This window comes from Falco cherrug, chromosome 14 (genome assembly GCF_023634085.1).
Source record: "Falco cherrug isolate bFalChe1 chromosome 14, bFalChe1.pri, whole genome shotgun sequence".
Classification (NCBI taxonomy): domain Eukaryota; kingdom Metazoa; phylum Chordata; class Aves; order Falconiformes; family Falconidae; genus Falco; species Falco cherrug.
Window position 1 is genome coordinate 776108 of NC_073710.1, and position 12578 is coordinate 788685.

A 12578-nucleotide genomic window follows, 5' to 3' on the forward strand; every position below is an offset into this window, starting at 1 on the left:
ACAACCCAGTGCTTAAAAGCTAGTAAAGAGTTCAAGTTTTTCAATGACAGTGCACCGAGTTGCTTTAGTTAAATCCACAAATATGACCCTACGCAAGCAAGCATACACAGACTAATAATAACCCCTAACTTTATACTCATTTATCACAACTTCTCACAAAACCCAAACACAAGACTGTGTTACTGCTCATTCAAGAAAAAACAGTATATTATGGCCTAGTGCCAGAACAGTGGTATTTTTCTGCCGTTTAGGATTACAAAAATTTGCTGAGTCCTACCTCACCAAGCTCCCCACCAATTCATCAGCAGTCTGCACTGATAGTAAGTTAGGAAAATCCACTTCAGAGTCTGCGTTTAGACAGGCTTCCTGAACACCACCACACTTACCTCTACGTAATGTTTTGAGGAAAGCTTCAATCTGTTCCTGTCCTACCCCAAAGGCTCCCTTCTGCCCAAAAAGGAGATGGGAGAGCAGAAGGTGCAGGACCTCTATTGCAATATCTTGGAAGCCACCTTCTTGATTTCCACTGACGTCCGCGTCAATGTAAGAGCGCAAAAGATCCGGGAGTTTCTGTTTGATAAACTGGGCAGCTTTTGAAAACAAAAGAGGCTGGAGTCAAAACCTGACATCTCTTTTTAAATATGAACATTCTTTTTAGCTAGGTACCATTCCCTTAGTCAGTTTACCACAAGCCACAACAGTTCAGACTTAAACAGAAATCTCATAATCCATAGTCAGTACTCAAATTTATGGACCTCTAGAAAATAAGATACCAAACTACCTCAATTTGATTCATTATCTACCAAGTCATTCATGGAAGGGACCTTCAACTTCATATAAGAAAAGAATACTGTGCTACCTACTGCCCCTCTGAAAACTGTGCTAGACTTCATTGGCACCATTAATTGCAAGGTCTTGTATTACTCTGGTCATACAGGTACACCTCTATCCATCTAGAAAGCCCACTGCTTAAAAAGAAAAAAAGTGTGCCTGCTGCAGTACTATGGAAGCTTCACTTACCAAAACCTCGTAGATCTGAGCTGAAAGAGTTCAGTAAAGCGAGACCAAAAATCACCTACAAACAAGAGCAAACATCATAGTGAGGGAACATCGTCCTTTCTAACAAGCTTAGTAAAAAAATCTTTATTTTTGAAATAAGCTTTCACCTACCTCTTGAACTTTACTTAATTTGATGACTTTACTCAATTGGGCAAATAAATGGGGTGAAGGCTTTAGACTCTGAAACGGGTAAGAAGAGTTAAATAGAAGCTGTTAAGGGATTACTCTCATTGGTAATGTGGCAAGCTATCTAGAGTCTGTTTGCAGGTCTGGAATATTAGTAACTATTCTGCTGTAGGTTAACACAAAGCTACACAAACATCTTTGGAACTATTTTTGGATACATCTAAATTAAATGTTTCTTCTGCCTGTCCCACTTTCATTATTAAACCACTATCATGGCTTTCATACTGAATTCAACAGGAGTGCCGGTAATTTATTTTGGTTCTGGCTGCCACAAACAAGCCATAAAGTACTACCATTAGGTTAAGCTTTAAAATTAGTTTGCAGTCATTCTGAGTGATCAAATAACTTCCTCACTTTAACAAAAAAAACCCAACCCCCCAACTTCTGGGGAAGCTCAGTTTTTGAAGCCTTTAATACACCCAATCTTAGCCATAAAAAACGCCCAGGAAAAATGCAAGGGAAAACCAGCTGGCTTCCTACAGACCAACGCACTGCAGTTTCTGACACTGGGATCCCCTGCAAGAAGCATACAAACCTTCTGATAGTGCAAAGGATTGTCAATGGCGTAGGACAGCGTCGAGATAAAGTTTGGTTTTGTAATCAGCGACGCACACTCCTGGATCAGAAATTGAGTCTGAAAAGAACAAGGTAACTTGAACACTCATTGTTTTGCAACAGGAAAATAAACCAAAACTCTGTCCACTGTGTGCAGTAAATGTGAACAAAGATAAGGTGCTTAAGTCTTTTAAGTGCCCAAATTCTCATTAACATTAACTATCTTCATTCAAGTTTTTATCAGGTTTCATTTGGGTATTCTTTTAATATTTAGAAAGCAATCAAGTATTCTCTATCATATGTGCAAAGTTTTGTTTTCTGTAAGCATCCTCACACATTGCAACAGACAATCTAAGAACACGTCATTGCTGTTTATGAGCAAAAAAGTCTGTGGCAAAATTGCTTAAGGATGAAAACACTCTTGAGAATAGACATAGCCAGCACCAGAAGTGTTAGTGGGTCTGGACAAAGTTTTAAAAGACAAAGAAAGACTTTCAAAATAGAGCACTGTGTGTGGTAGAAAGAGCAATTGTACTGAAGCTATCTGTTTTTCCAGATCAAGCAATTATAATGAGTCAGATATCCACAATTTGTTGTCTTTTGACTTCAGGACTGGCAAAAGGTGCTTGCAATTGAATGGCCATATACCAGAAGAGAGTTCGCTTGAAGCTACTACCTCTCACCTGCCTCTGTGCTTAAAACAGGTCAATCCCTACTGCAGATTTTTAACAACGAAAACTAGTAAGTAGATGCCTCAGTGCAAACCATACCTGATGAAAATCTTTGCCACTGCTTTTACCATCGCCACTGAAATCCACGTGCGAGAATAGACAGCGTAGTAAATGCCTGTCTGCCTCGGGACCGTGCCTATTCACAATCTGGAAAAAAAATAAATCCAAAAACCTTCTTGGTAGCAAATAGTCATTACAGAGCAAGATCTGAATCTAATACCATGGATACAGCAGTACTTCTGGGGGTTAAGTCATCTACAATTTTAGCTATTAAGAATGTTCCTTTTTAATCAGTAACCTAGAAACTAAGTCATTAACCATATTTGCAAATGTAAAGTATAAACCAAGAGAAAGAATCTAGACATGTCAGTGACACAAGCCACACATTTCATGGGTAGTATTTTTAAAAAGCTATGTAAAAAGGGGTTTTCAAGTCACCTAGAAGATGATTTCAAGTTGCTCTGCCGCTAAAGCTGCCCAGAATCCACACAGTGCCACAGCCTCACTTCTCCCCACAGCTACAGTGCTTAACTCTGCAAGAGTACAGCCCTGGGACAGCTTGCACCTCTGTGCTATGCCTATGTAGCAGGAATTCATCCCAGCGACAAGCCATCATACAGCACCTTCACTGATCTTGCAGGCAGCTTCTACGTTGTCTACTGGTCCTAACTGTCATTATTCCAGTGTTTGTTAAGACACAAGGGCATACTATACAGGAAGTTTTTTCTGCCATCTAAAGAAAAAAAGATCATCTCAAAATTGCTTATTAGCAAGATTAAACTCAAATAGCATATGCTGAACACCTGCAGCTGAAACCTTTTATCAAGTCTTTCCCCTGTCATTAGAGCTCATTCAACTGAATTCTACAGCTCAGTCATAGGTGATCTGCATTTGTGAATTTGCAATACCTATCACTCATTACTAAATCTTAACAACAATATTAAACTTAAGTCAAATGATAGGGGATTCTAACAAAAATGTAACTCTTGGCTACATCCCAGCTCATCAGCTTGCTGTCTGAAATACCTTCAGGTTGTTTCAGCACTTACTCTTTCCTTTAAACCTCATCTAACTGGACATCATTATTTGTTTTTGGTAAAATCCATACTGGCAGAAATTTGAAGTCCATTAATAACCAATAGCTTGCCTCTTTTGTTCACATAGTAGTAGCTAACATCAAATCCAACCTTCACCTTTTGGCAGAAGTTTTGCCATTGTTTCCCCATTTCTCACTGCAGGACGGACAACGTGCCAGTACAAACCAGCAGCTCTGCCTAAGCTCTGACTGCCTCCACCAAGCTGACAGCTTCCCTGTGTCTTAAATATCCTTGTTTGCCAGTAGTTTCTTTGTCCAAAAAGACAAACAGCATTGCTTTAGGCTGCATCCACTCTGGTTCTGCTGTTCCTGATCATTCTCATTTCAATTTTTCTACCATTACATGACACCATGCTTCCCTTTCCTTCACAGCCTGCTAATGCCAGTGGCTGTCAAGTTTTGATCTGCTGGAAAGAAACATTCAACTCTGATATAGCTCTGCTCCTTGACCAGAGGGCTAGAATATACATGCTCATGGTATGTCAGTGCAGAGTAAATAGCCTGCTCCAGTTCTGTTGACAGCACTGTTTTCATAGGCAGCCATCCCCCCATGATTAGGTAGCAAGATGCTCAAACTGGTGCAAAAGGCAGTGAAACTGAATTGACAGCTAGTTCTACTAGTTAGCTCAGGCTTCAGAAAACAGGCAATTCATTGAAGCAATCCCAATATGTAGATTTAGATATGGTAACAAGACTGGCATGAAGCTGGACCCATCTCCTAGGGTGCTACTTGTTGCCATGACCAAGATGAATTCATCAAAGCAGATGGACACAGGTATGTACTTAAAGCCATCGACACAACTTCTCTGCGTCTGAATTAGATTGCTTCCTTGCACACAAGTAACTTCAAAAGGTAAATCATTTGAAAATTTAACATATGGGGAGGAGGGGATGAGAAGGCTAGAAGTGTAGCGTAACATCTTTCAACTTTAACTGCATTCACATAAGAGCTTTTCTAGGGAGCAGGGAATGAGAATTGCTTGTTTTCCTGTAGAAAGAGTAGAAACAAAGCTTTGTATTGGCAGCCTTCATAAAAATTTACAGGACAGTCTACCCAATCATAAAATACCCTGTAAAGACTTTTTTTTTCTTACCACGAGGGTGATCAAGCACTGACACAGGCTGCCCTGAGAGGTTGTGGAGTCTCCATCCATATTGGTACTCAAAAGCTGTCTGGACACATTCCTGGGTAACCACCTTTAGGGGACCCTGTTTGAGCAGGAGGCTGGACCAGATGACATCCAAAGGTCCCTTCCAACCTCAACCACTCTGTGATTCAGGATAAAAGTTTGAGCCACCCATATTTAGATTTATCATACAGAGAATAGGTGGATTTTGTTTAGGCAAACACAGGCTTAGATTGAAAATAACTCCGGGTTTTGGGATCCAGAAAGTTTTGTTTTCCTAGATGAATGCCGGCAAAGCCCTTCCCTCCTCTCCAACCAGGTTCCCCTTACCACAGAGTTCAGGAAAAGGAGACCATGAAAACTCACTTCAGAGGATGCCATTCTTTAGAATTTGTCTGACAAATGCACAGGAGATTTGGTGGCTTTTTTTTTAAAACATATATTCTATTTTTTTAAAGCAGTCTTAAAAGCATCACCTATGTTAAACTGACTACTGAAAATATGTTTAAGCAGAAATTAGTTCAAATTTACCATGTTATGCTCTTAAGCTATGTACGTAAATACAAGTGTAATTTTGATTAGTTGGGACAAGAACAACTCCAAATACAGTTTTCCACATACTCAGTATACTTAGATATAAGCTTTGTAACATTGAGTGAACCACACCAAAAATTTATACCAAGCAGTGTACCGAGAGACAAAGAGTTAAAGCATGCACATATAATCTCTCAACAATCTAAGGAAAAACTGTACCAGCAACTACAACAGTGAAGTTCATACCAGGAAGTTAAAAAAAAAGACAAGTGATCATGGGCATTTTTGGCATTTAGTCTTGAAATCCTAGATCTGTCTTATCACCAAACACACAAAGCAGCCGTTTCCAGTCTCTCACCACAGTGAGTCTAAGAGGCCTGCCATAAAGCATAAGGAACTATCTGTCCCCGTTTTAGAGATCTATCTTCCAACTGCATGGCACATCACCTTTATCTTCTCCCAAATCAAAGAAATGTTTATTAACCTTTACATAAGTGTTGCTCATGACAGACCTGCAAGTCATGCCTCAGTCACACCTTGCTGCAAGAAACATCTACGGAAATGACAGTGATCAAAAGGACAACACAACCTCAGACGAACCCTCTGCAAGTAGTAAACTTGCAAAACGACAAGAACTTACAAAAGCTACAAGAAATGTATTCCACCTCCATGGCTTATGAGATCATTTTAATGTGTGAATTTCAGCAGCAAATACTATTGAAATCACCCTCTCTCACCTCAAGGCAAGTAGTGAGCGCACTTTTAAAGTCAGCTGTTACCAGAAACTCACCCTGCTTAAGCCCTCCAGCCTCCTAATCGGATTCAAATCACTGCAGGACTGCACTAGTGCAAGAAAAAACCCCAACATCTAACTGGCCCAGCTGTCTGCTGGGAACTGAACTAAACCAGTTTCTAGAACTGGCTCAGTAACATTCACTTCCTCCTAAGAACTCCTCGGCAGATAATGCTTTTCAGTCCATCCTGCTAGTCAGAGCTATTTTTAAAAGAGTCAGTTAAACCAGAATTCTTGCCCAGATCTTCGGTATTTGGGTTTCAATCTGCAGTTACTTTGCCTGCCTTCTGAAAACCCAGGGCCAAGGAAGTCAGCTTGGCTTTACCACCAAGCCACATTTCAGCAAATGAGATGAAGAGGAAAAATCTTCTATATGAGGCAAGTGAAAGCATTCAGATGTGTACTCAGGTTTTCAGCGCAACAACTCTGAACAGTAAATGTATAATGTTTCCCTCCTTCTCCCAATCAGTGTTCTACAGGATGTCCACAAGTTGAAAGATATAACCTGAAGGAGTCTGGAAAGCTTTGCATACCACTCTTCAAGAGCAGCAGTGAAATCCTAATATACAGCTACAAAGTTAATACTGGCCTCAGCTCTGAGCTGCTGTATTCCATGACCTGACAGATGAAACCAACAGGAGGAGTATCAAGACACAAGCTGCGATTCTCAACACCGCAGGGAACAGAGTAAGGCACATGAAAGCACTGTGGAGCACAATTCAAATGGTAAGGAAGAAAACCTCCATCTGACACTAGCATATTTTTATTTCCAAAGTTTATTTTGTAGCATCATTAGTTTACTTACATGCTGTATTTCCTGCTGGCTGGCTCGGTAGTTTTTCTTGGTTAAATTGTCCACCAGGTAGCTGATTTGAGACAAGGCCAGCGAGAGCGAGTCAAGATTCATTGCTGGTCGGGGCGGAAGCAGGCGGCCGAGCCCGGCGCAAAATCACCATTATTCCCCTTTAGTCACCTCAGAGACAGGTTAATTTTTTTTCCCCCAATTAGCCTGTATCTGGTTCTGTGTTACTTTCTTCAGCTCTTCTTTCTCAGTTGTCTTCCTCTGTTCTGAAACATGGCACCTGAAAGACAGTATTACATTAGATTTGTTAAATTTCTGTAGCAACTTCACAGCTCCATTCTAGGCACTGCTGTTAACTTGCTATGAAACACTACCAATTAATTTAAAAGTTTTTTGAATTTTCTCTTTTAATTTTTTTTTTAAATATCTTTAAGCTCAAGTTTATGTGGCGTTAAAAATGATTAGTGGTTTCTTTTTCTACTTCCACCAGAACACTACAGGGTACAAAGTCGAATCTTAGAGGAATTCAACATTATGCCTCCGAGCTTTTATTATTTTTTTTCCCCCCTTACAAGGCAACTTGGTAAAACGAGGAAAAAAATAAAAGTTTAACAAAGACATTGATAATATGGACATATTCGATAGCTTAACTTACATAAACCATTTGACATAACTACATGCACAAGTAAAAAGTACTATTAAGTTTTCACAACACTAGCTTAGTTGTTTTCACAGTGTCCAACCACATTTATCCATTTCTGCATTTTGTCAGTCTGAAAGAGCCAGCTAACAGCTCACTCAGAAGAATAACTACGCCTTCAGCACTGTGAGAAAGAAGAAAATCAGATGCATAATGAATTAGATACCACACAGCAACAATCCGAGGTCAGATTCATTCAAAGCATCAATCACAAGTTTATAAAAAAAAAGTGCTTTTTAACCATCTCTGCAATATTTTGCTTCACTGCCATTAAATTTGTATTGCACTCAACCAAGCACACCAAAACAAGCAATTGTGAATGAGCAACACACACAAAGAACTGCAATAAACTAACCCTAACATTTGGCTTATACTGAAACAGCTTTCCAGCGAGCTACAACAGCAGAGCTTGCCAGCTTAATAAATTTCTATGACAACACAAAACTTGGCACTTGACATCTCATCTGTTAAATTACAGATTGCCAATGTGATAAAATTGCATCCCAAAGCAAGTCCTACACAACCAACAGTCTGAGGAGTCTCAAAGGAAATCGTAAGCTGCTCTGAGAAGCAGCACTGTAATTTATCAGAGGTAGAATCAAGCTGGAGATTTTGTTTTGAAGCTCTACTTGATCAAGACACCAAGGTCAACAGGCTTTGCGCCAAGAGTCTGAAGATTCCCTTTTTCAGACTAAAAACTACTGCCTTACTGTCTTGGCTATAAGGCCAGAACCATGAGTATGGGATTTCTCCTGATCGAGATGAATTGTACAGGTGATGCATTAACTTGGCACACACAACGCTCAGAGCAAATCTGTTCAGAAAGCAACCCTGCAGCAACACGGCTTGACATGTTGGCTGTCCTTCTGCAAGAACTGAACAGGAACAGCACCGAGGCAAGCTGAGAAGGCTCTGCTGGGTACAGCTAGAACTCTTCCCCCATCTCCCTTTTACAAAGGTTTTCACTCACTTAGAACTACAGGTTATTAAACATTGCCAACACTTTAAAACATCGAACAACTCCTATCAAGGCAACGAAGATCATTCTGCTCCTCAGAAAAGTTTACTGGATTAAATAAAAATGTGGGTAAACTATTTGTAAGGAAAGTCAAATCATCAACAGACTTTCAGTATGCCACAGAAAACCCTGTGTACTCCTATAAGCTATGTAAGCTCTTACTTGCATAAGAAAACTTACATCTCATGAAACAAAAATTTTCAAGCGGTAATATTGAAAGCATTCCTCAATGACAAGGCAGTTGTGCTCTGAGAAAAATTCAGAGCATGTTTAAAACTGCAGCAGTTTAAAATTGCAGAAAACTTCCATTTCTTTTTTGTGCATCTGACAAGCTGTGATTCACTAGCTTTATGCGCAGGTTTAAAAGCCCCCTGACTGTGAAACAGCTCTGAACTAAGGAAGACAGGCACGAAAGGTAACAAGTTTTCTTGGTAGCCCAGTACCTCTGGGTTTTGGTTTTCTTTTTTAAAAAACTCTATTCCTCTTTTGGAATAATCCAGAAAGCATCACTGGGCTTGGGAAGCACACACTTCCCAAGACACTCTTACTGGCAAGGTTTAACATACCGAACCACTACAAAGCTTCTGAAAAACATTTGTTAAAAATAATCAGACAGATCACCATGCCACAGTACCTACACAAGCCACAGCAAGCAGCTACCAGGGGAAATTCAGTCCCTGTCAGAGCACCAGATTTCAGCAGCCAGTTTGAAGAACTCGTGGCCTGGTTGAACTCAGGACTTGAGAAAAGACACAAACCAAAAATGACCACATTGGAGTTCTAAGACAATAACAAGTTTTAGAGTTTGACTTCTAGGCCCCTAGGAAGAAAAAAAAGGTTTATCTGGGTGTTGTTCCTCAGACCAATACAAACAGCACAGCAAATGCACTTACTTCACCCCAAAATCAAGCTTTTCTGTACTGGAACTCTTAGAGTTGGGCTCAGTCATAAATCTGATCCTCCCTGCTGCCACGCAGCATCCTGCAGAACACTGACAGTGACCATCCCACCCGACTAATAGCATCCCCGTTTTCTCCCCAGAAAAGCAGGGACTGCCACCTTGCGTGCTTTAACTGAGGGAAGCACAACAAGCTTTACCACTTCCTAACTGCAGAATCTGGTAGTGCCACCAGAGAACCCAAGCTAGAGTCAAAATGGAATTCTTCCCTTTCGAAGAAGAACAGCAGCCTGAGCAGACACTGCAGCTCAAGGACAGAACACAATAGCTGAAGGAAGCAGCTTCCTATTTATGTTCTAAATACATAGTTTGCACATTATGTATCCTGATGCACAGAAAAAAACCTGACAGCTCTCGCAAGCACCATTAATAGCATTTCACAGGTTCAAATAACACAACCTAACTTACAACAGTATACAAAATTTAAGTACTTAAGGGAGCTCTGCCCAGAAAGCAGAAATGCACAGGTACCTCTCTCATCATTCAATGTAGGGCTAAAATTCAATTACTACCACACTGATTAAGAAAGCTATGAATGCTATGCAACACAGACTTTATTTTTAGATGCATATATTCTTAGTGGGAATGAATCTCCCTACACCGGCCTCAACAATTCAAGAAGCTTTCAGCCCATGGGGCAAGCCTGCCATCTTTACAGGTTCCGAGAAGTCAGGCCTCAGCCAGAGTTTACAAAAAAATGTTAAGATTTGCTGACAAAATTAACTACTTACAATTACAGATCCTACGATACAGTTACAGATTAAACCATGAGACACAGGACTCAGGAGGTCTTACCATGTTACCATTTTATATTATGCAACACAGCTGATTTTTAAAAGGCAGAAAATATTACCAAAATCTACAGTATTACACAGCCTTGAGACTTTCTAAGACCATCAGCAAAACATTTGGCATCTATTTCAGTAGATTCTTTTCAACAGCAGAGTTCTATTGGGTTATCAAAACATAAATACAATGAAGTTTTAGGCAAAAATTCAAAGCCCACAAAATCGAGAGGCCCAATATGTAACATCTGACAAAAATACTCCCTACTAACCTGAAGCAGATCACTAGGAGTAACTAAGCCTTGCTGCTGAAGATTACAAACCTGAAATCTTCCACAAATCTGCAAGCAGCCTTACAAAGAAAGTAATTTCAAAATTACTTGAAGCTGAACTGTGGATATTATTTTTTTTTTTTTTTTTAGTATTTTACAGAGGTAACTACTCCCACTGGGTTTCGAGAGCTGTAAAGATTTTAGGCCATGTGTACTGCATGTGGAGGATACAACAGCTAGAGTGAAAAACAGCAAAATGTTTGCTCATTAGGTTAACTCCTGTCAGAAAACATCATAGAAAACATACTAAAAGTGCCACTGTTAAACCTGTTCTTCAGAACACAGTCTCTTACCCACTTCTCAAACCCATGAGCAAAAGAACATAAGGAAGAGCAGCACACCTCTCAGAAGGCCCCCATGAGAAGTGCTCCAAGGGGAAAAGGAGGTTTTGAATCATACTATGGTCCAGTCAGATTTCAGAATGTCTACCATTTTGAAATCAACAGAGTGAAAACCCTTACAGTGTAAGTCACATTAATAGTAAAATAAGCTCCTGATTAATTCAACCAGTTCAAATTTATATGTTTACACATAGAAAAGCCACCTGAACTTTCCACCTACTGGAAAACTGCACACAATTACTGTAAACCAGAAGCCACAATGATGATTAGAGACAGTAGCTTCAGTTTAGAGAGAGCAGCTGAACTAAGCACACGTGTTTGTTCCCATATGCTAAGGCCAGTTAAATTTCAGGTTTGGAATGTACCTCAAATGTATCAGGCATGCATCAATCATGACACCACCAGTTCAGATGTATTCACATTTCAACTAGGATGGACTACAAAAAAAAAGCAAGAAACTCTTACTTCCCACTTTCAGTCAAACACCGCAGGACAATTTCTGTTGGGGGGAAGTGAATGAAATACAGGGACTTGTTCTCAAGGGCTTCATTCTGCTTTCCCATCCAAAACATGTTTTGTAACAGTTTAATGATATTTCAAAGGGCAAAGGAGAACTGCAATATTCATATAGAAGAGATGGTTACAGAACAAAAGAAAAATCTGGCTAAAATCACAGTGTCCTCAACCCTGATTCTCAGCGATAAGAATTCCCATCACGATTTAATGATGACCCATCACAGGGTCACAAAACATCCCTGTTCACTTTACCCAAGTTACATTTGTACAGTTTCTCTTCCACTTACTCAACTGAACACCAACAGTACCCACTTCAGCATCAATCAAAATGAACTAAATATCAAGGAGCGCTATGCTAAAAGCATAAACAGTACTAGGTGTTTCTCTAATGAGGAGAGACAGGTAGATAGCAAGCTTGCTACGAGTTTGGTTTGGAGACACCAGGCCAAGAGGATCAGCAGTTAACAGCAAACTCAAAAGCAAAAGGGCAGAAAAAATAAGACACTAACAAGTCTACAAAGTGCAAACAAGCCTATTACCAACTAAATTTGTTTCCTGTTTATAAGACAGTCACCTCACCTGGACACATCCTGCCTATAATTTTTGTCAATGGCAGTGTAGTTACCTTAGAAACAGGAAACACTTAAGCTGTGTGTGCAAGAGTGACTTGTCAAGTGTCATACCTGTTTTGTTACCAGCTTAAAAAAGAAAGATCCACCGAGAACAGATGGCATGCTTCCTTCCAGCAAGTGAGATTTGGAAACAGTCAGTCTAAGCGTAAGACTTATCAACAGACCAAAGCACTGTATTTTTTAGTATTATCTCACTTCTGCTGTAAACAGTCCAAGCTGTTTGTGGTTTGTTGGAATGAAACTATGAGTGCTGACTAGCCTTACTGTATGAAGTGAACATGGTACTTCTCCAAGTTAAGAGAACAATTGCGAAGGAGCTATTTCTAACAATACAGCATCTGTCAAAACAGCCAACTGTTGCTATTTCTAGTTTCGAAATAAGCAAGTCCATTTTACTGGGCAGCGTGTTCTTC

At 39.9% G+C, this 12578-nt stretch overlaps 1 protein-coding gene across 12 annotated transcripts in view; it reads right to left on the bottom strand.

The window, feature by feature from the left end:
* The window catches only part of CNOT1 (CCR4-NOT transcription complex subunit 1), a 61568-nt gene that overhangs the window by 48087 nt on the left and 903 nt on the right, over nt 1–12578 (bottom strand). For 11 of the 12 annotated variants that reach the window (XM_055727026.1, XM_055727027.1, XM_055727021.1 and 8 more), the window contains exons 2-7: nt 6887–7163; nt 2571–2678; nt 1781–1879; nt 1171–1239; nt 1021–1075; nt 387–590 (exon numbers count right to left, since the gene is read on the bottom strand). In XM_055727026.1, coding sequence (XP_055583001.1) covers nt 387–590; nt 1021–1075; nt 1171–1239; nt 1781–1879; nt 2571–2678; nt 6887–6988 — 637 coding nt within the window. In that variant the 5' untranslated portion in view covers nt 6989–7163. Of the gene's footprint in view, nt 1–386; nt 591–1020; nt 1076–1170; nt 1240–1780; nt 1880–2570; nt 2679–6886; nt 7164–12216; nt 12506–12578 lie in introns of those variants that run through there. The other variant, XM_027806920.2, reaches the window with a different exon arrangement.